Source organism: Besnoitia besnoiti, chromosome II (genome assembly GCF_002563875.1).
Source record: "Besnoitia besnoiti strain Bb-Ger1 chromosome II, whole genome shotgun sequence".
NCBI classification, from domain to species: domain Eukaryota; phylum Apicomplexa; class Conoidasida; order Eucoccidiorida; family Sarcocystidae; genus Besnoitia; species Besnoitia besnoiti.
This window is the reverse complement of record NC_042357.1, coordinates 1,530,261-1,550,723: the sequence shown is the minus strand read 5'-3', so window position 1 is coordinate 1,550,723 and position 20,463 is coordinate 1,530,261. Positions and strand designations below refer to the sequence as shown.

At 61.2% G+C, this 20,463-nt stretch overlaps 1 protein-coding gene across 1 annotated transcript; it reads left to right on the top strand.

Annotated features, from left to right (window-relative positions):
* Positions 1–703: 703 nt before the first annotated feature.
* BESB_035750 (uncharacterized protein) lies at positions 704–18,808 on the top strand (the record flags this gene model as incomplete). Its single annotated transcript, XM_029362161.1, has 24 exons — positions 704–934; positions 1,274–1,438; positions 1,826–1,915; positions 2,105–3,017; positions 3,487–3,776; positions 4,122–4,280; positions 4,641–4,726; positions 5,346–5,592; positions 6,100–6,450; positions 7,016–7,189; positions 7,587–8,058; positions 8,392–9,453; positions 9,676–10,051; positions 10,493–10,733; positions 11,202–11,383; positions 11,784–12,080; positions 12,231–12,348; positions 12,869–13,161; positions 13,573–14,066; positions 14,442–14,677; positions 15,234–15,659; positions 15,957–16,316; positions 16,505–16,622; positions 17,145–18,808. The coding sequence occupies 24 exons, from the start codon at positions 704–706 to the stop codon at positions 18,806–18,808; spliced, it is 9,045 nt and encodes a 3,014-aa protein (XP_029221126.1).
* Between the last annotated feature and the right edge of the window lie 1,655 nt (positions 18,809–20,463).

Here is a 20,463-nt window from a genome sequence, read left to right as displayed (position 1 = left end):
CTTTTCCTTTCCACACCGCAGCCAGTTAGGCGCCTGAGGCGATCAGCGTGTGCCGCTTTTCGACAGAAAGCGAGTCAACGATTTTTTCTCCGCATTCCTCCTCGATTTTCTATCGCCTCGTTCCTGCGTCCGGTGTACAGAGAGCTCGATTCCCTGTCAGTAAAATACCGAGCGAGACTTCCGTGGCAGAGAGAGCTGGAACTGGGCGCCTTCCTCTTCTGAATTCGTATGCCGCGCGTACTTCCCCTCGTCCACCTCGTTTGCTCTTCTTTGCCTTTTCTTCGTCTCCCCTGAATTTTTATCCTCTTTCCAAGCGCCTGAGGAAGGCGGTATCTGTTCACGTGGCTCAGCGGCTTGTCCCTTCTTTGCCACGCTCAGCCGTCTCTCTCTCTCTCTCGGCATTGTTTTGCTACGTTGCAGCCTCGCTGGCGGCGCCGCGGAGGCAGCGACCCTGTTTGTATTTGCTGCACGGCGGTGTCTGAGCATTTAAGCGCAACTGGCTCACACCTTGTTTGCTTTTCTCGTCCGTCGTTTCCTCTCGTCTCCCCCGTTAGCCTTTCCTTTTTTTCTCGCAAAAATGGGAGTGGACCTAGGGTCTCCTCGGGCTTTTGTGTCTTTTCTCGCATACTACTGAAGCCGCCGCTTTTTTCGCTGCTTTTTTCTGCCCCGTTTTTGGTTTTTACGCGTGTAACTACACAGCAAGATGGGAGAGGAGCTCAAGCTGCGCGAGCAGCGCATTGACGTGTCTGTAGAGGACTTTCGAGAGAAAATCGTCTATGGCTCGACATCGCTCTGCATCGAAGTCGGGGCGGGGGCCGCGACCGCCGTCGCAGCCGCGTTGGAGGCGAGTGAGCAAGAGGAACAAGCGAGGGCGAGGCGCGACGGAAAACGCGAAGAGAGCGCGGCGCTGAAACCCGTCGTCCTGCCTCTCCAGGTACGTGAAGAGTCGAAAGGGACGCCGAATGCACGCAAGCGCGACGTGAAAATGCTTTGACAGACGACACCCTGCGTCTCAAAATGCATATCGCAAGAAGCAAGCGTCTCCCCGCGCTTCGCAGGATCTGTTTTTGGCGAACAGAGAGTCACACAACGAACTCGCGCGTTGAAGCGGAGGAAGGGGTGATGCCCAAGTCGCGCTGGCGCAGAGCTGCTATCGCGGCATCTTCAGCTGAGGGACAAAGAAGACGCGATCAGGATGCAGCAGGAAGAACACTTTCTTTCTTTCGTTTGTCAACGAGAATGCGTTGCCGCTTTCGAGTATTTTTGTTTTTAGGTCCCCCCCGCCTGCGTCGTGACCGGCATATGGGTGGATGACCTGCCGGCTGTCTTCAGCGTGCCGCCCTGCGGAGAGGACGAAGACAGTTTTCGTTTGTCGTCTCTCCTTGGGGATGAAGATGGCGTTCACTTTGATCTTCTGACTCTGAGACTTCGTGCCGCCGTAAGTTGGTATTCTCCTGTTTTTCTCACCTTCCTCGTCGCCGCGGCTTGTGCGTTGGTGGGGGGCCTGCTATTCTAAAATGTATCGAAGGGCGACTTGCCTCAATCTTGTTTTGCTTCTTCCACGCATGCCGTTTTCTTTTCTTTGCTTCCTCGATTCGGTGGACGGGGCCCTCACTCTAAGTCGTTCACAGAATCGGTCGGCACCAGCGAAACGGCGATCGCGTGGCGGAGGCCAGAAGTCGCTCGCCTGCAGAGAGAGATCTGAGTTCGACGCAGCCGAGCTTCCGGTCCTTCTGGCGAGCTCTGCGAGTCACTGTATCGTCGTCGGCCTGCGCATGTTTCATTCTGCACGTGGTCGATGAGTTCCTGTGCGGGCTGCGTGCAGAGAGAGACAGTGCGGCATGATGGCGAGAGGCAACTCCTGGTTCAGCTCCCCAACAAAACTGCGCGGCGATTTCAGTCGCGCGCGAGACAGGTGAGACGCGGAGGAGGTGCGATGGCGAGAGAGAGAAGCTAACGAAGTTACGGGCGTTGCGGCGAAGCGCTGGACAGGGCTTTCGGAGCGGCTTCTTGCGCGGTCTGCGAGTGCGCAGGCGTCCCCCCTCTGCCGCCTCCACAGCCTCCAGTTTCTCGATTTTTCTCTGTTTTTCGCTTTTTTTCTCAGCGTCTGCGTATTTCCGTAGACTTCAAGTTAGTGAACCCGACACACCGCCGCTCGTCGCTGTACTTCTCAGAGCACTGGCTGCGGCCGCCGCAGGGCAGCTACCGCCTCTACCGTCTCCTTCTGAGCTCGCAGGCGCCGGCGTCGCTGCCCTGGTTCCCCACGCTGCCGGCTGCGGCGTACTCGGCGCCGCCGCCCGACGCCGCGGCGCCGCAAAAGCCCGCGCAGGGGAGCAAATCGGCAAAGGATGGGCCTTCTGCCTGTTCGCGCTGCCGCTGGATTGTCTCCCTGCAAGTTCCCGAAGGCAACGTGGGCGTGGCTCCCGGGCGGCTGGTCCAGCGCGCGCGGGTCTGGCGCCCAAGGCGGTCGAACGCCGCGGACGAGCCCGCGCGGGCCTTGGGGGGCGGGGCGGAGGGGGTCGCGGGGGCCGCGGTCCCGTCGCCTGTCGAGGCCGCGGAGAAGTTGCGTTTTGAGCGCTTTCTCTTCGTCGTGGAGCCGCCGCCGAAGAAGGCGAGCGTGCCAGAATCGGGCAAGGCGGCGCGCTCGTCTTCGGCACATGTGCCGCTGCTGCCGCCGCAGGTTGGGCTCTTCGCAGGGCCCTTTGTCGCGCTGGACGGTAACAGCCAAGAGGCGGTCGCGTACCCCGTGACAGCGGCCTCCATCGGGCTCGCGATGCAGCAGACGCCTCTGAAGAAGACGAAGGCGACCGACAGCGCGTTCGCCTTCTTCGACGGCGAGGAACCCCGGGGCGACGGCGACGACGCGCAGAAGGCTGAAGAAGACGCGCGCGACGCTGAGAAAGCCGACGAGGCGCGAGACGACGACGAGGAGGAAGACGACAACCGCGAGAAAAACCCAGACGGCGACGCCGGCGCGGAATCGGGAGGCGACGATGACAACGACAGCCTCGTCAGCGGTGAGTCCGTGGAAGCACACGTGACTGGACGGGGTCGATGTTCATCTTCTCCTCTCTCTGTTTCGCTGACAGCTTCGTCTTCGGTCTTCTATGTGGCCTCTTCGGGTTTGGTGTCTCGCGCTGACGTCTCTCTTTCCCCGCGCAGCGGTTGCTGTCACCGTTGCTGCTGTTCAGACCCCTCAGCAGCGCCTCGCTCTCTGTGGCGAGAGCTAACGCTGTTGGAGTTCAGTATGGCTGTAGTGTCTTGGCAGTCCCCTGAACAGAAAGCAAGGGTAGAGTCGCGGATGGCGCAGTTGCCTTCTCTGGGCTCTAGGGTCGCCGCATCGTCGTCGTCTTCGCTCCTCTCCTCGCACCTCTCTTCCGATCGATGCGTGAACGTTTCCCGTCGTGCTGCAGCGCCCTCTCGCTGGTCGCTTCCCCTTGACTCTCTTGCGTAGCTCGATACAGCTCGCGTTGTTTTTCTACGCAGGCGTGCGAAGCGAGACACATCCGTCGTCCGCGCCAGCGCCTCCGCCTGCAGCCGGCGAGGCGCAGGGCGCCGGGGTCTGCGCACCGACTGGCTGTCAAGGCGCTGAAGCGGAGGACGTGGAGCCCGAGGGAGATAAAGACGCAAGCGGCCAGGATGACGGCGCCACTAGCGCCTCGCAAGAGGCGAAGGGAGTCGACGTCGAGTCGGCGGAAAGTGAACGCCTCGCCAATGTGCCTGTCGTCACTTACGTCACCCTAAAGGGCTTCGAGAATCTTATCAGCCCCACTACTGTAAGTCCGTCTTTGCTGACTTTGAGAGCCTCTTTTGTGCCATGCTTCACTTTGTTTTTGCGCCTCGAGCGCTCTTCATCAACGCCTCTGCGCGCGATCCACTAGCAGTCCGCCTGCGGCCCGCCTTCCCGCCCTCGTGTCCTCTGCGATCGTCTACTTTAACTTTCCTTTTCAAGCGGGCGCCTTCTGTGCGTCGTTGTCTGCTCTTCGCGCCCCTGTTCCCCTCTCTTCTCGTCAGTCTTTTGACGCGTTTTTCTAGTCGTTGAGGGCTGAGTGGCACCGCATCATGCGCGACTCACACAGCCGCCGAGCTGAGTCTGCTTGTGGAACACCACTGTCTTTCAGGCTACCATCCCGCTGTGCTTCCGCGTCTACTCCCGGGCCTTCGCGTCGCCTTCGCCGTTTCCCTCTCTGCTTTTTCTTTTTTTGCCGGTGGCGGTTGAGGGCGGACAGAGCTGGGCTCTGCCCTCGGTGTCTTCGCTCGATGCCGCCGCGACAGCAGAGGTAGGTCGGCAGCCGCGGTGATCTCCCGGTTTTCTTCCGAATGGCGGAATGGGGATATTTATTTGGAGGCGAGAGCGAGGCGCCGGTGCGTTGCAGCGCCTCGAGAGCTGTGCATGGGGATGTGGCGTTCAGTTCGTAACGCGGCGAAGGGCACCAAGACGCACATGTTAGTCTAAAGTGGAAAGCCAGTGTTTCGTTTCGCCGCTGCCGAAAAGGAGACATGCGACCGCGTCTCGGCCCCAGGGGGGAAGGAACGCGTCCAGTTTTGCAGGCAAGTACATCTGCACGGAGGCGATCTGAGTCTCCCCGCACGCCTGCTGACGAAATAGTCTTCTTTTCCTTTTCATTCCTCGACTTCAGACAAGCGACGAAGCCTCGCGGGGTCTCACCGAAGTCGCCGACACGTCCGCAGCGGACACGGCCATTGGCGCCGACCTGAACAAAGGGTAGGAGCGTGAACCAGTGGAGAATCAGAACTCGCAAAAATGCGTGAGAGAGGACGCCCGCGTGCCCGTGGAAGCAATGCCGTGTGGCGTCATATACGTCACTAGTCAGTCTGTGTATCAACAGTATACATATATATGTGTACAGTCAATACACAAACCAACTGTATGCATGTATGTATATGTGCATGCATGTGTATATATATGTATGTATCCGCGCATGTATGTGCATATGTGGTAAATAGTTTCAAGTTCCTGTCGGGTCAGTATCGACGATTTAGCCGTAAGCCAACACTCTGCGCGAAGGCTGAGGAGTATTTTTTTCAACAACGCCGTTCGCACTGCGAGAGGAAAATACAGAGGCAGCCAGCACCCGTTACGAAAAAGGTCGCCTGGAGCCTCGGCGCGTGCCGGCGAGGCGCGACGGGGAGCTTTTGAGTATCCCATGTGTGTGCATGGGCACCTCTCTGACGGGTCAAGGCATGCTTTTGACGCGCTGGAAGCGGGGAACGCAGAGTGGAGACGCGGGCGACGCCTCAGAGGCAGGTTCGCAGACGACGCGCATCTCCGTTGGAGGCGAGGCGCCCATTTCTCTCTCTCTCTCCCTCGAATTCCTGTTCAGGCAGCTTCCGCAGTTCTACATCTTTCGCAATCTCCTCGTCTTTCCCTTCGATCTCCTGCATACCGAGGAGCAAGTCGGGGTGGACGAGAGCTGCTACGCCGCGCGCATTTTGATCGCCGAGGGCCTAGCGTCTGCGTGGCTCGACATCTTCACGTTCTTCTGGTGCTGCAGCGACCAGAAGAAACAAATCGACGGCTTCTCAATCTTCCTCGGAACCGTCAAACTCCTCGTGGATCTCTTTATCCAGGTCCGAAAAGCGACCTTCAACGCCCAGAGTTTCCACAACTACCTTTTTGCATACGCCTGCGACGCACGTGGCGAGACACGCAGGGGACGCGCCAGCGCAGGGGCTTGCTGCTCAAGACACTCATGACCGCTAGCATCATTTTACACCGGTTGCGTATGAGCTGGCGCAGCAGGTCTAGATAGTCGAGAACGCGCGCGTGGGCGGTCTGTTGCTCTTTGTAATTGTTGCGCCGCGCGCCTCGTTTGCGTGGGACCCTTGGCGGCGGGCTCTGCGGACGTGCCGGCGACCGCCAGAGAGGCGCCTGCGGCTGACAGAGCTGCGAGGCGACGCCCGTTCAGCGAGGCAATTTGAAACGCGCGACGACTCCAAGCGCTTTCCGACAGACGCCTATCGGGCGCGCCTGGTGAGGGCGGGATTGAGACAGCGAGGCTCGGGCTCCGCCTCAGATGCTCGTGCGCATGCAGGGATGTGTGGAAGGAAGGTGTTGTGCGAGGCGCGTGCGTGCAGGCGAATTTTGGTTCAGTCGAGTTGAAGGTTCGTCGGTGGGAGCGGCTGCTGCGGTACGTGGCGCTCGTGGAGGCTGGCTGCGAGGAGTTTCCTCTCGACGCGGGTTCGCTGTCTGCCTCTGCGCCGCTCGCGCAGGCCTCCGTCTCCACGCTGGTGCCCGGCGTCAGCCAGCTGCACTTCTCAGAGATTTACCATCTGAAAAGCAGCATCGCCTTCCACGCGCTTGACCGACTGCTGGCCTCGCATTCGCTGCTCCCCAGACAGTTCTTCTTCCAGTTCCTCATGCGCAGCTACATCCCCCTCCTGGGCCGGAAGCGCGAGCCGCCAAACACCGACCGATTCTGGAAAAAAGTACGAACATAGGCGGCGCACTCTTCACAAACGATGCAGCGCTGCCTATACACTTGCATGTATGTATATGTATGCATACGTACATTCATAGATACATACACCCAGTTTAGTCCAATTTCGTTGCAAGCGATGCATCGACTGCGAGTGGCGTATGGGCAGGTTCATCCGTGTATATTTTGGTAGGTCTAGGTCGACGTGTGTTTGCATGCAAGGACTCCCGCGCTGGCGGATTGACTTTTGCAGATTCAGAGAGGACGCGCTGGGCTGCTAGGAGTCGCGTTGCGTTCCTCTTTCCGGGGTGTAAAGGAGGCTGGCGCATCTGTTTTCATTTTCTCACGCCGCTGCAGTGCGCTGCGGACACGGCCTGCGTCGTGGAAGCGGATGTGCGACTCCTGGATGTCTTTTTCCGCTGTTTGGGATCTTGCACCCTTGTGGCGGATGCGTCTTGCGAGGCTGGCTCGATAGAAGGGCGTTCGCGGATGGTGCGGGAGGCGTATCCGCTCTCGTCGCCTTTTCGCCGCGGTCTGCAGCGTGTAACTCGAAGCCGGTTTTTGTTTCTCCCCAGCTCCTCTTCCAAGTTACGCTGCAGTACATCAACTATTGGAACAGGCGCCCCGTGAACAGCCAGGGCGGCCGCCAGCGCCTGCGCCTCAAGGAGAAGAAGAAGAAGACTTGGGGCGTCGCGGCGCTGGGGTTGCAGGTCGATGGCGAAGAGCGCGTCGTGGACGTCAATCCGCAGGTTAGACCTGAATTTAGCAGAAGTCAGCCGCGCTAGTTTTGCGCGGTCTAGCTCGTCGTATCCGTGGGCGCGTGAGGCGTCTTCTGAGTCACCGAGGTACTAAATAGGGTGTTGGAGAGAGGAGATTGGGCATGACAGTAGCTCCACAGAAACTCAGCTGCCCCGTGGTTTTAGTACATACCCGCGGAAAGCTAGCGCCTCCTGTGGTGGCGGCCGCCATCCACTAAAGAGCCTGTCTTCCTCGTCTTTCTTGCAGTCGAGCTGGAGATGCGCGGGCACCGTTTCGGGGGTTTGTTTGCGCCTTGACTGAGGGGGGATGCGTCGCCCGCGGCGTGCTTTCATCCTTCTTGCCTCCACCGCTGCGCGGTCGCCTCGGGTGATTGGCGCTTTCTCTCAGGACCATGACGTGCTCACGCAGCTCGAAGAAGCTCTCGTCTCGTTTCGCAGCGCGTTCATCAGCGGGACGGGCTGTCCACAGCTGACGCTGTCGTTCATCATCCAGCTGCAGCGCAAGGGTTCCTCGATGGACTTTTTCAACTTCTACCTCGACCTCCTCTCGCTGCAGCCGCCGGCGTCGCTCGCCACCTCTCTGGCGCTGCCTCGCGCGTTTGCGCGCCTGCAGAAGTCCGTTGAAAAGCGGCGCGCCCGCGGCCGGGAGACTGCGGCGGAGCTGCAGGCCGCTGAGGCACTCGCCTCCTTCTTCTTCACTCGGCGCGACCCCGACCGGCGGGGCGGAGACGACGAGGCGCTGGAGCCCAAGGCCCGCGCCGGCGGCGCCGGGGGGCGCCCGTCCCGGCCGAAGCGGAGGGAGCAAGAGAGAGAGAGAGACGCCGCCGAAGAGGAGCGTCGGCCTTCGTTCTTCCGCGCAGGTCAGCGCCAGAGAGGGCAAGGGCGGTCGCGAGCATGCAAACCTCCACGAGAGAGCGCAGCCGCAGCAGCTGCAGGGCACCGAGGCGCCGCGGGTGCGCGGCCTCTCCGGAGCGCCCCTGCGCGTCGCACGCCGCCTGTTTCCGCGCGACGCTGATAGAGTGTTCCCGCGTCGTGGAGCTTCTCGGGGGTTACCCAGGCCCTCCGGACTTCACGGGGTGGCTGCGTCGGTCGATGGATTCGTTGCGAGCTGCGCCGCGCTCGAGTGTGTCAGCTCCGTTTACCTCTGTTTTTGCCGTTTTTCTCGTCTTCCCCCTGTGTGTCTATTTGTACAGATTTAGCGGGCCTGGCGGCCTTCAACCTCTGGCAGGCCTACGAGATCTGCCGGGTGCGACAGCAGGCGGGCGTCGACGTCCTCTCGGCGGCGCAGGACGCGAGCCCGCTCTCGAGTTGGGAGCTCCTTCTGCAGCGCAGCCTCTTCCCCACGCTCAAGCTCGCGCACGCCGCGTCGCCTCCGCCCGTCTCGGCGGCGTTTTTAAGCCGTAGCTTTTGCTGGAGTGAGCAGCAGACGCAGGAATTCTTTGCGCGTCTCGTCTTCGCCTTCTGCGTGCCGCCAGGCGCCGACGGCGACCGCGGAAAGGCGCCTCAGGGCCTCAAGGTGGACGGAGGCCAGCCGGCCGCTCAGGGTTGCGACGACATGCGCGGACGCGCCGCCTCACCGGAGGGCGCCTCGCCCTGCGCGGCCGTTTTTTTTTCTACGCTCGCCGCGGCTTCGTCCTCGTCGCGGGCCGCCGGCTCGCCGTCGCCGGCCGGCTTTCTTGCGCAGGTGCTTTCGGTGTCGCTTCCGCGCGTGCGAGACGCGGCGTCGTTTCTGCTGCTTTCGCCGGGTGCCTCGCTTTCGGCGCTGCTGTACCTGCCGCAGCGCGTGTACGACCCCGTTGACGTCGTGGGGCGGGACGGCAACTTCATCCTTGGCTTCGGCTACTCGGGGGAGACTCCCGCAGTCTTCAACGCAGGCCGCGGCGGGCTGTGGGCGGCGACTCGCGAGGCGCTCAAGACGCTGCAGCGGAAGGGTGAGCGCAGGCGGCGAAGCGCGGGCCGCAGGCGGCGCAAATTCGGCAAAGGCGAGCGCGAGGAGGAGCGCGACCTCGAGCGGGACGACGACGACGACTCAGAAGAGGAAGACCTCGACGGGAAAAAGCGGAGGCGCCGCCGCGAGAAAGAGGAGGACGACGACGCACTCGAGCCGCTGGGGCTCGACGGAGGCAAAGCCGCGGGCGAACTCGGCGAAGGCGACGAGGAGAGGCGACGCGACGCGCTCGGAGCCGAGGGCGCCTGGGACGAGGAGGGCATCACCGAAGAAAAATTCGCTGCTGTCTGTGTCGACAGCGAAACCGGTGAGACGCGAAGCAAGAGACAAACACATTTTGAGTAAGCGTGTCTCGCTGCGCTGCTTCGCGCGACGAAACTTCTATGTTTTTGTGTGAGGGTGACAGCTGTTCTTGCGCCGAGTTCGGCCTCGAGGTGGCTGGGCTGCTCCTGTTCCGTCGGGTCATGTCTCGCTGCTGTCTCGTCTCATTCGACCTGTTTTTCGCTTTCGTGTGTGTCTGTCTCTCCAGCGCCTCCGACACTTCCAGTCGTCACCACCGGCGGCCTGCCGTTTTGGGCCGTTTTGCTGCACCAGCGCGAGCACCTCTCGCGACTTCGTTTTCGCCTGCTTGCCCACGCAACGGCGGCGCGGGGTGGCACCGCCCGTTCGGCGTTTTCTCCCTCTTTTTTCGCGTCTGCCGCCCGCGGCAAGGACGACGCGCTGCTGCTGTCGCCCGCAAACCTCGGCGCGCTGCTCTGCGCGTCAGTCGGCTACGAGAAATACTGGCTACCCGCCCTCTGTTTGCAGGTTGTGGAGGACGACGGCATTCGAACCTCCATCGTTCGCCTTCGCGAGGGCGTCCTCCCGCTCAGATTCGCCCTTGACCCGCGCGCCGAACGAGGGAGGTAAACGCTCAAGTCTCCTCGCAAACGTCGCGGCTTTGAGGCGCCTACGCGTCAACTGGAGCGAAACAGACACTCCCCTAAAAACCCTACAGCCTTCTATTTCACTCCCATTCACAGGTTTTCGTACTGGAGCTAACGCGTACGTGGACTGTATTCGAGCTCGGGACGCTGCAGGCGTCTTCACGCTTGCGTGTCGGGTGCGTCGTTTTAGTCTGTATGGGACTGTATAGTTGGCGCATTAAAATCTCAGAATGCAGCCGGCGTGTGAGGAAAGGTGGGCGCCGCGGTCTCACCTTCTCCCCTTTGCGCTTCGCTCCTGTCGCCAGCCGCGGTTAGAAAAGTCGCTGCATGTATTTCGTTCTCTGCTCCGGGCGCCATCACTGCTAGCATCGGAGTTAGGGTCGCGAAAAACGGCGTGTCTGTCGTTTGCTTTCTTCGCAGAAAGAAAGTGGCGCTGCGCGGCGACCGCGCGCTCCACGGCACGTCCAGCAACAAACTGATGATGAAGGCGGCGGACGCAGCGGCTGCGGCGACCGAAGCGCCGGCGGCAGCCGCCGCGGCCGCGTCGGGCGTGAGCGCAGTCGAGGGCGTCTCGCCTGGAGGCGCGACCGCGTGCGGCGCGGACGGGCCCGGCGCCGGGGGACGCGCCGGCGGAGGCTTCGCGGGCGCAGACCAGATCCGGGTGAGGAGAAAGAGATCGGCAGAGGCCCTGAGAGGTGTTCAAGGCTCACGAACTCAGCGAGCCAGATGTGCGGCTTTTTTTTCGAACATTCACCTTCTAGAGACTCAGACAAGCGCCATGAGCGAGGCATGGGGTGCGGATGCAAACGAACGAAACAGGGCAGCGCGCAGATCTGGAAGGCGACTTTTTTCTACTCAGATTCGTGTTCCCTCGCGTGGATCTCTGCATGCAGCTGCGTTCATGCACAACGGACCGCGGAGTTGTGAGCACGAGAGGGGGAACCTGCGTCATGAGCTGCCTGCTTCTGGCGTCTTTTCGCCACAGCCCCTCAGCAGCTCTTTCTCCCGCGCTGTCTCGGATATTTCGCGGCTGCGTTTTCGTCTGTGCTCTGCGTGCCTTCTGGGCTGGCGCACGAGTTGACTGAGACGGCGCGGTGGAGTGCGTGTTTTCTTCTTTCTTTCCTCGCAGTTCACGGGGGAGCTGAGCGCGAGCGACCGCGGGCTGATCGAGGCTTTGAAGCGCTGCGTGGTCGCGAAACACCCTTCTCTGCTCTCGCTGGACAACCGCTCTCTCGTGGCGAAAATAAATAGTAAAACCAAGCTGCCGGTGCTCTGGCTGCGCGCCGACCCGATGCAAGTCTGGATAGGCCGGTGCGTGGCGCCTCACTCAAATCAGACGCCGCGAAAGGGCGACCGGAGGAGACGCGGGAGATGGGGGGACCTCGGGCGACGGTCGCTGCGAGCGGCGCGGCGGCGCTGGCGGGGAGGCGATGGGAGGGCGGCGCACGCCGAATCAGCACTCGAGCACGAAACCCTAGACCGGAGCGGAGGCGCGCAGGCGCAGCGACGCCCCGAGCCGCGCGAGACGCCCGTGGATGAGATCACGCAGACGCAGTGGAGGAACATCCAGTTTTTGCGCGGCGGCCTTCCGCGGCTCTCCAGCTGCTTCGCCCGCCTTCTCCTGAGTCGGAGAACTACCCACACTACACTCCTCCTGCGTGAACGCCTCGAGTCTGTCTCTTCCCACGTGGGGCGGTGTGTCTGTCTGCAGCATCCGGAGGTGTCAGAGCGGCAGCATGTGGGAACAGCAGCTGCTGAATGACGTGAACATCTACGCGCAACTCGAGGCCGCGCTGGCGCTGGGACGCTTTCGCGCGGGCGACGACGTGCTGGGCACGCTCTCCGATCCTCCACAGGGGTCGGCGGCTGCGCTGCCGCACCACCTGCCCCGGGGCGAGCGCGGGGAACTCGCCGCGAACTTCCTGGCAGGCGCCGACGCGCTAGCCAGAGACGCAGTCCAGGCGCTCTCCCGCGCCCTCGCCTCGCACCGCTGGCATCCGTTTCTCAGGTGAGGATCGCTCAGAGACACGGGGGGGCGGGGGAGGGAGGGCGGCCTCCTCTTCAAGTCTGCATGGCGCCCCTTCGTGGGGTCTCGGGGGGGAGGCGGGCGGCTGTCTCTTTACTGAAGATTGGCTCGCTGCGTCTGAGTTTTCTTTAGGTCGCGCGTGGCGTATGCGCTCTGCTTCCTGCACAACCGCGTGCGTAGCGAGCAGCTCGCCGTCTGGTCAGCGTTCGTCGCCTACATGCACACCTTCCACTACGACAATCTAGGCGAGGTAAGAATCCAGTCTAACTGAATTTGCGAAGATCCAAAAAAAAAGCAGCTGAACTCGCTTGGCGCGGAGGGAAAGCGCCGAGCGCCACACACACCGGGCAACGCAGCCGCCTCGTTAGGACGGGGGAGATTGAGACAGGCGACTGTGCTTCGTATCTTACCCCCAGGCGCCAAGCTCTCTCTCTCGCGCGCCACCGCGCAGAGGCGGGCTCGCGAACACCTTACCCTCTTTCGAGCGAGAGGGAGAGAGTCGCTCAGGTGCATGCATGCGCGCAGACGTATCCTTTTGCAGACAGAAGCGGAGACGATATTGACCGAATGCCCGTTTTCTGTAAATTCTAAGCGCCGGAGAGCTGCCTTGAGGCTCCGCGCTTTCGCATCGCATCTGGAGGGTGCGCCTGGCGGTTCGCCTGCCTAGTCTGGACGGAGAATCGAATCTGCCTGCGGCGTAGGCATCCATACTCCGTGCATGCCTTGCGTGTTCCAGAATCGAGTCGCTTGCGTTTCGCGCTTGTCTGCAGGAGGACCGCATCCAGCACGCCGCGGCGCGCATGTCGCTGCTAAACGCGGGGGGAGGCGGCGAGGCCTCGGCGTCGCCGATGCTCCAGCGGGCCTTCTCCCCCGCGAGTGCTGAAGATGGCCGCGGCGCATACGGCGACCGCGCGGCCCTGGCGGGCTCGCCGACGCCCCAGGGGGGCGAGGGCATGGGCGGGACGTTCTTCCGCATCGGCGAAGTCGCGGCCTCCACCCCCGAGATGCGCTTTCTGCGGCATTTCTACGCGGCAGTCTCGCTGCTTCGCGATGCCGACGGCCTGTAAGACTCGTGGAGGGCGAGTCGAGCATGCGGCAAGGCGGAGCTGACCTCCAGAAGCTCTGAGAAGGGCGATCCAGGGGCGAGCTGAAACACGGAAAGCCGCAGACACCACCTGTTGCGTGCACAACACTATACGCTCGAGAAAACTGAAGATGACTCCCCGGGCGAAGCTAATCTGATATGCGACTCCCTTTAAGGAGATCAAAAGAGCTTTCACTGATTGTGTCGATGAAGTTTGATTAGTTCACCTAGCCAGCAAGGCTTGGTTGTTTGGGAATATCTCTCTACACACGAAGGAAGAGTGGCGTGACGCGGCGTGCGTGCGGTATTCCGGGGCTGCGGCAGCGTCGACTCTTCGCGGGGGGCCTGCAGGGTCGCGAGCTGGTGTGTGCTGTGCGCGCCGTGCCGTAGGACCCGCCCTGAAGCTATAGAGATGCTTCTTCAGCCGCTGGTGTCGACAAACACAGGCGGCTCATCGCCCTCGGAGTCGCAGGTTTCGGGCCTTCCGGCGGCATCGACTGCGGAGACTGAGCAGGAGGACGAAGCCGAGGCGGAGGGATCCGCGTCGAGTCCGCTGGGCAGGAACGGCGAGGCGCCTCGAAGCAGCAAAGAAAAGGAAACTCACGACAAAGGAGCGAAAACGGCGTCAGTCGACCTTCTCTGGTTCATCGCCTCCGTCGTCGACTGCTTCGGGAACATCAAGTGTCCCTACACCCCGTACCCCGCGTACGCGGAGACCAAACACCCGTACTTCAGCTTTCTCTACGAGCAGCACAACCCGCTGGCGTCCTCTGCGGCTATGAGGAACGGCGAGTCACTGCGAGGGCGAGAGGAAGCCCGCAGTGAAGCTGTTCGAGACGAGCGATCTGCCGAAGGAACACACGCAGGGCAGTATGGGCCTGCAGGTGAGCGGCTGGATAATGTGTCGTCTTCGCTTGCTTTCCTTCCCTGTTTGCCTTGTCGTATGTCCCCCTCACTTCCCTGTCCTAGCCGGTGTCTCTCCGTTCTCCTTTCGGCGCTTCCCTCCCAGTCGCCTCTGCGCGGCGTCGCTTCATGAACTCCCGCCATCTGAGAACACCCGGCGCCCAGGTAGTCCACGAATGCCTTCGCCATCCGCATGGACGGCGTCAGGCCCATTAACGAGCTGAGTGCGTCTCCTAAAGCATCAGAATTTTCTGTCTTGTTCCTGTCCGCGTCTGGGTCCGTGCCTGCCTTCGCGTGGGCTGGCGTCCTCCCGCTCAGAGGGCTTTAGCCTTTGTCTTTTTCTCTCTTTTTCTCAGCGGCATCCCCTCCGCGCCTGCTGGGGGATGCGGCCTGTAAGTGCGCAGACCTGGGCCTTGGGTTCTTTCTTTCTGCCGTGCTCTCTCGCGCGTCGCCGACTCACAGCGCGTTCGCGTCCGACGCCGAGTGGGAGTCGTTCGTCACGCGGAACGCGCGCGGCGTGGAAGTTGCCTGGCTGAATCTCTGGCGCGTCTTCCGGCTCGACAGCGTGCGCTCGCTTGCGTCGCCGCGGCACGTAAGGCTACGAAAAAAAATCGAAAGAAACACAGTTGCGCGCCTGCGGGACTGAGAAAAGGCACCGGATGAGAGAGGGAGACTGAAGAAAAAATGGAAAGAGAGCGAAACCAAGCCGGAGCTCGCCGCGGCTCTTGATATTTCTATCTCTCTATCGATCTGTCTATGTGTGTCTCTATCCATCTATCTATCCACCTAACTTATATCTGTCTGTCTGTCTGTCAACCTGTTTGTCTCACGGCGGCCATGAACAACAGAGCCTATGCGTTAATGATCGTAGTCCGCAGCGTGTCTGGGAATACAAGGCTCTTTCCATTGCCGTTCGAGGACGCGGGCGCTTCTCTCGCGCCCGTTTCTCAGGTTATGGCTGCTTCTTCGCTTGGCCATTGCTGCTGTGAGAGCTCGCCCCCCCCCCCCCCCCTAGCCTTATCGCTGGCGGTATGTTCGTTCCTCGGCAGCCTCGTCTCAAACTTGACTCTTCCTGCGAGTTTGTTTCTTGCCTTGCGCGTCGGTGCTCATCGTTGTGTCTCCGTGTTGGCTTTCTGTTCATCCGGCAGGCCATCAGCTGCGCGTTTCTCCGCACGATCAGCCGCCAGCCGACGCTGCGAGACCTCGCGCGGCGGCGTCTCCTCCGCGTCCCGTTTTCTCCTTTCTCGCGGCTCAGGCGCGAGGGCAGCGCGACCGTCGCGGGCGCGTCGCCGTCCGCGCCGCGCGCTCTGGTGCCGCAGCTGCTTCTTTTCCTCTCGGGAGAGAAGGGCGCGGCTTCGCGAAAGACGGCGCTCCTCTCTCAAATTGATGACCGCCATCGCGACCTTTGGAGCAGCGGCGAAGAGACAGAACGCGACGAAGAGCCTGTGGAAGAACTCGAAGAGCAGACGCCGCTAGATTTTCTCATTTTTGTGCCGCTGCGCACCCACGACATTTACCTCAAGGAGAAGGCCTACAGCGCCTACGAACTCCACTACGCGTACCACGACTTCGCGGTAGGCGAATGTTGCAAACGGTTCTCGACAGCGGCGGGTTCTCCGCTACCCCCGCGGATGCACACGATGCTTCTTGCCCGCCGCTAAAGAGCCGAGAAAGGCCCGTTTCGGCTCCGCACGAAGACGCTGCGTCGCTATGGCGTCCGCCTTTCGCTTTGAGATTCACTGCAGAAAAAGCACGCCGTGCAAAAAACTCCTTTGTTCGTGCGGACGACCGGTGGAGTCGGGAAAATGGAAAAAAAAAGGCACGGCCTTATCACACCGAGGCGTCTCTGTGTGTCTCCTTGCGCTTCGCAGGTCCACAGAGAGGCGATTCGCGCGCAGCTTCTCGTCTGCTGCGAGGGTGCGGTGCGCGTCTACCGTGTGCCGCTGACGTCTCCGCCCAGCGCGAAGGGGAGGAGCTCTTCGCGCGCCTCCGCGTCTGCGGCGGCCTCCAGCGACAGCTCAGTGCGGACGAAACGCGAGGCAGAGAGCGGCCGAGGCGCAGACGGTGGCGCGGACCGGGGGTGGGCGCCCTCAGAGCGCGGCGTGCAGGATGCGTGGAGCCGGAGGGAGAGTCAAATACGCGAACAGAGAAGAAACCTAGGAGGCTTCAACGAGGCGTATACCCTCGTCTCGAAGTTCGTGTCGCCCGAGGAACAGACAAAGCGAGCTCAGGTGAGGGTCGCGCCGCACAGGAGGCTGCGCAGGGCAGAGAGAAAAAGACTCGTTTCTTGTAGGTCTGCGCGTAGCTAAGCGCTTTGTTGTTTGAATCGCGGTTGGAAACGAGGGGAGACGCCGTGGAATGCAAGAATGCAGCCCGTTTGTATGTATATATATGCTGTTTTTGGTTCGTTGTGTCGCAGTTGGGTTTGGGCATCTACACGGCGCTGCAGTGTGCGGTGGAGATGGAGAGACTTCTGCGGCACGATGAGGCGCGTCTGCCGATCACAATCTGGGAAGTCTTCGTAGAAGTCCTCGAAGGTGAGAAGCATCCCCAGCCTCAACTTCAAAGCGAACAGGCCTCGTCGTGAGAGCGCTTCCCTTCTCTCTCACTCTGGCGCTCGCGGCTATTGCGTTTTCATTCTACGCCTCCAGCCCACGAGCCGCTTATCGGGACCGCGCCCGCTACATACACGCATTTATATATATATATATATATATATATATATATATATATATATATATGCATGCACGCGCAGCGTCTATGCGCCTCCACGAAAGTCTGTGTGCGTCGTCACCGGGGCGTCCGTCCCCTGGGTGTTACGTACATACAAACATACATACATACGTACATACATACATAAATACATACATACATGCATACATACATACATATGTATACGTATATATGTGTATATATGTAGATGCAATATGTGCGTGCCCGTGTTGACGCTGCATGCGTCTGCATGTATACGGGTTGAACGATTGCTTTGGTGAGGGTCGCGCGCGTGGGAGTTCTTCAGCGTGCTTTGGTTGGCTTTCTCGTGGGCGTTGTGCTCGCAGAGCTCCGCGTGCGCAGCCCGACGCTCTTCTTGCCCTTCTCGACGCACCTCGTCGAGCTCCACTCGGGAACGTGCCCGCCCCCCCTGCAGGCCCCGCGCGAGACTGAGTCTTCGGCGGCGAGTTCGCAAACGGCACCGGGGGTCTCGACCCCCTGCGCGTCTCGCGGCGTGTCCTTCTGCAGCGACGCGGCGGGCGCGCATCGCCCGGCCTTCTGCGGCGCCCTCGGGTGCCTTGGTCCTGCCTGTTCGCCGCTGATTCCCGCGACGCCGCTGCCGCCGTCCCTGCGGCTCGCCCTGTCTGGCGAGGCGGAGGGCGCTGCGAGCTCCGCGGCTTCCCTCTCTGCGCGCCTCCAGCAGCAAGCGCTGTTGCAGGACCACGTGATCAGCGTCGCGCTGACGGTCAGCCAGGCCGCCAGCGCCTACCTGAGTTGCTACCTCGCGAGCGAGGCGCGGGCGGCGGCCGCGGGGAACCGAGCGGCCTTCGCGCAGAAGCTGGGCTACGCGCAACGCGTGCATGCGTTCCTCTTTGGCGTCGATCTCCCCTTCGCCATGCACCCGGGACCTGCGCAGCTCGCTAGATACGCGTGCGGCGCCGCGTGCAGCGCAGACCCTGCGGAAAGCGTCTCCGCAGCGGCGGCTGCCTGGGCGCCAAGCGACGGCGCGTCTCCGCTCTGGTCGTCCGCGCCGCGGCCGGGCGCGGCCGCGGGGGTGGCGGCTTTCTGTTTGACGCCAGAGCCCGGAGGCGACGAGGCGGCGACGTCGCCGGCACCAGAGAAGCTGATTCGTCTGGCGGGCGCGGGCGAGCTGTGCGCAGTCGACGACGACGCGGCGGCGGAGTACGCGTTGTGCCTGCAGGCGGGCTCTCGGCAGCGAAAGATGTGGACGTTCAAGCGGAAATACATGGACAACGCGCAGCACACGGCGCACTGGGTCGACGTGGCGATTGAGGCGGTGGGCGCGCTGATGGAGATGCCCGAGGCCGTCTGGTTCGTGCCAGACCCGGAGACGACCGTGAACGAGTACCGAGCAGTGATTCAGGAGCCCATGTGGCTAAAGAAAGTCCAGGCAAAGCTGAAGGCGCGCCTCTACAAGCTGCCGTACCACTTCAAGCAGGACGTCGCGCTGATCTTCCGCAACGCACGGACCTTCAATCGCCCAGAAGACCGGCCCTACCGCGACTGCTGCGTAGTCGAGCAGAAATTCAACCGCCTCTGGGGCTGCATCAACCAGGCCTTCCAGCGCGCCGCAGCCAAGTCGCAAAAAACGGGCTCCGACCTGGCTGCGCAGCGGCAGACGGTGGGTCATTCCGCCTCCGCGTACGCGGACGGCGCATCTACGGTGGGCGCCGGCAGCTACCCGCAGAGCCACGTGCACAGCCAGCCCCCGCAGATGAGCTACGAGCAGCAGCTGCTCGCGTCGACTCTGACCGTGAACGGGACTCTCGCGGGGGGCGGCTTGGGCATGCATGCTCCGCGCGAGTATGGCGACGCAGGCGGGGTGGGCGTGCCTTCGCTCGGCGCGCCGCTGCACGTGCCTGACGCTCACGCCGAGGCGCTCGCGGGTGCAGTGTTCTACGGACAGCCCGCGCATCTGGGGGAAGACGGCCTCCAGTATGGCTTCATGCCACCGGGAATGCCCCCGTCGCGACCCACGACAGACTGCTAAAGGCGGCGCGGGAACGACTATCTATAGATCTATTTCATTGTCCGGTGAATGGAAGAAGATATAATTCTGCGTCTCGAATGGCCATATAGGTATATTTCAGTGTCGGCATACACATATAGATCTCTTTCAGTGTGTGGCATATATATCTACATATACAGCTAGGTAGATAGATATATTTCACCGTCCGGCGGGGGCCATCTGTGTTTCCGCAGACGCGATGTTAGCAGCGACGTCTGGGGTGCGTGAGGGAGGAAGGATGAAGCCACACGCGAACTAACGTGTCAGGGGCTTTTTCGCAGGTGTTTGTGGGCCGTTCTGGTAGCGATACGCAAGGATATGCGAAATGGAGGGTGAGGCAGGCGTGCAGTGCGTTCCAACGTCGCAGTGGGTCGGCCTGTATGGCGGTTTTGTCAAATGCCAAAGAACCTCTTTTTATTCCTTGTCGAAGTGCAGTTAGAGTCTGCGCTAGTCGCCGCGAGCGCAGACAGCGCAGAACACCGGACTGGCTGGGGGTCCTGGGTCCAAACCTCGTGAAGAGTGGCACGCAGGCGACGGTGAAGCAGTATCGGCTCTTGTGGCACGGGTCTGACCGCGCCAGATGCAGTTGTGTGTAGTTTCTTAAGGAACGTCATGCATAATTCCCATTAGTTGCAGCGACATTACAGGCGCCCGGAACGGTGCATAGTGTAGGTCAGGAACTGCCTTCGCAAAAGCTCTAGACCGCAGCATCCTTGTCAGAGAAGGAGTTCGACAAACACCCGAAACAATACGGCTACTGGCTTCCGCGAGAATATTCGAAGCTAACTGCAACTCCTCGGCGATGGCGGGGCCGCCGCCAAGAAGATTCACAATCAGTTTTTGTAGGATACTCAGCGGCCGTGTTACCGGGGATCGGTTGATGAATGGATTTCTTGGAGTCACATCGGATGCAACCGTAGCATCAATCGTTCCCATAACTGCTCTCCAGATAGCAACGTCAGAAACCGGACCCGGACCAGCTTAATCTGCAACGGACATCGGTGAACATTTGGAGTTTCTCAAGTCAGTCACAATATTTGTGTACTGCTCTCGAAGCAAGTCGTCCAGGCGGCGACTTCGACGCACCAGAAGGAAACGCGCTAATATGGCTGAAGTCTTAGCTGCGGAAGCAGACAGCACATCGATGAACCGCTTGACTACTCTGGCGGCGCTGCGTAACATGAGGGCCGAACTCAGCTTCATCCCCAGGGCGTGAACAGGATCTGTTTCGCAGTTTGCGAGATGCTTTGCGTACGAGAGCCTTACGAGAGTCTGCAGACGTCGTTGCCTACAGTTTGGCGAAACACCCCGAGGCATCTTTATGATTGAGTGGCATCAACTGCCCTACGACGTCATAACAGCTGCTGCCTGCATGTCAGTACCTCGACGGCCCTCGGCAGACGAGTGCGCAACACGTGTCTAGGCTTTTGCGTGCGTGACACGTGCCTAAGAGCACGATCTGGCGGAATTGCTTGACTGTGGCAGGCATGCCGCACACCGCGGTCTCTTGCTCGAGTGCGTCGTGCATGCGCTGTTACGTGCTCAATGCTCTGTGCCTCGGCTCGCACAGAAGGTACTCCGAAAACCAGAGTACTTCTCGAGGAGCCCCTGTGGCGTTTTAGTTGTGTGCGAGATAC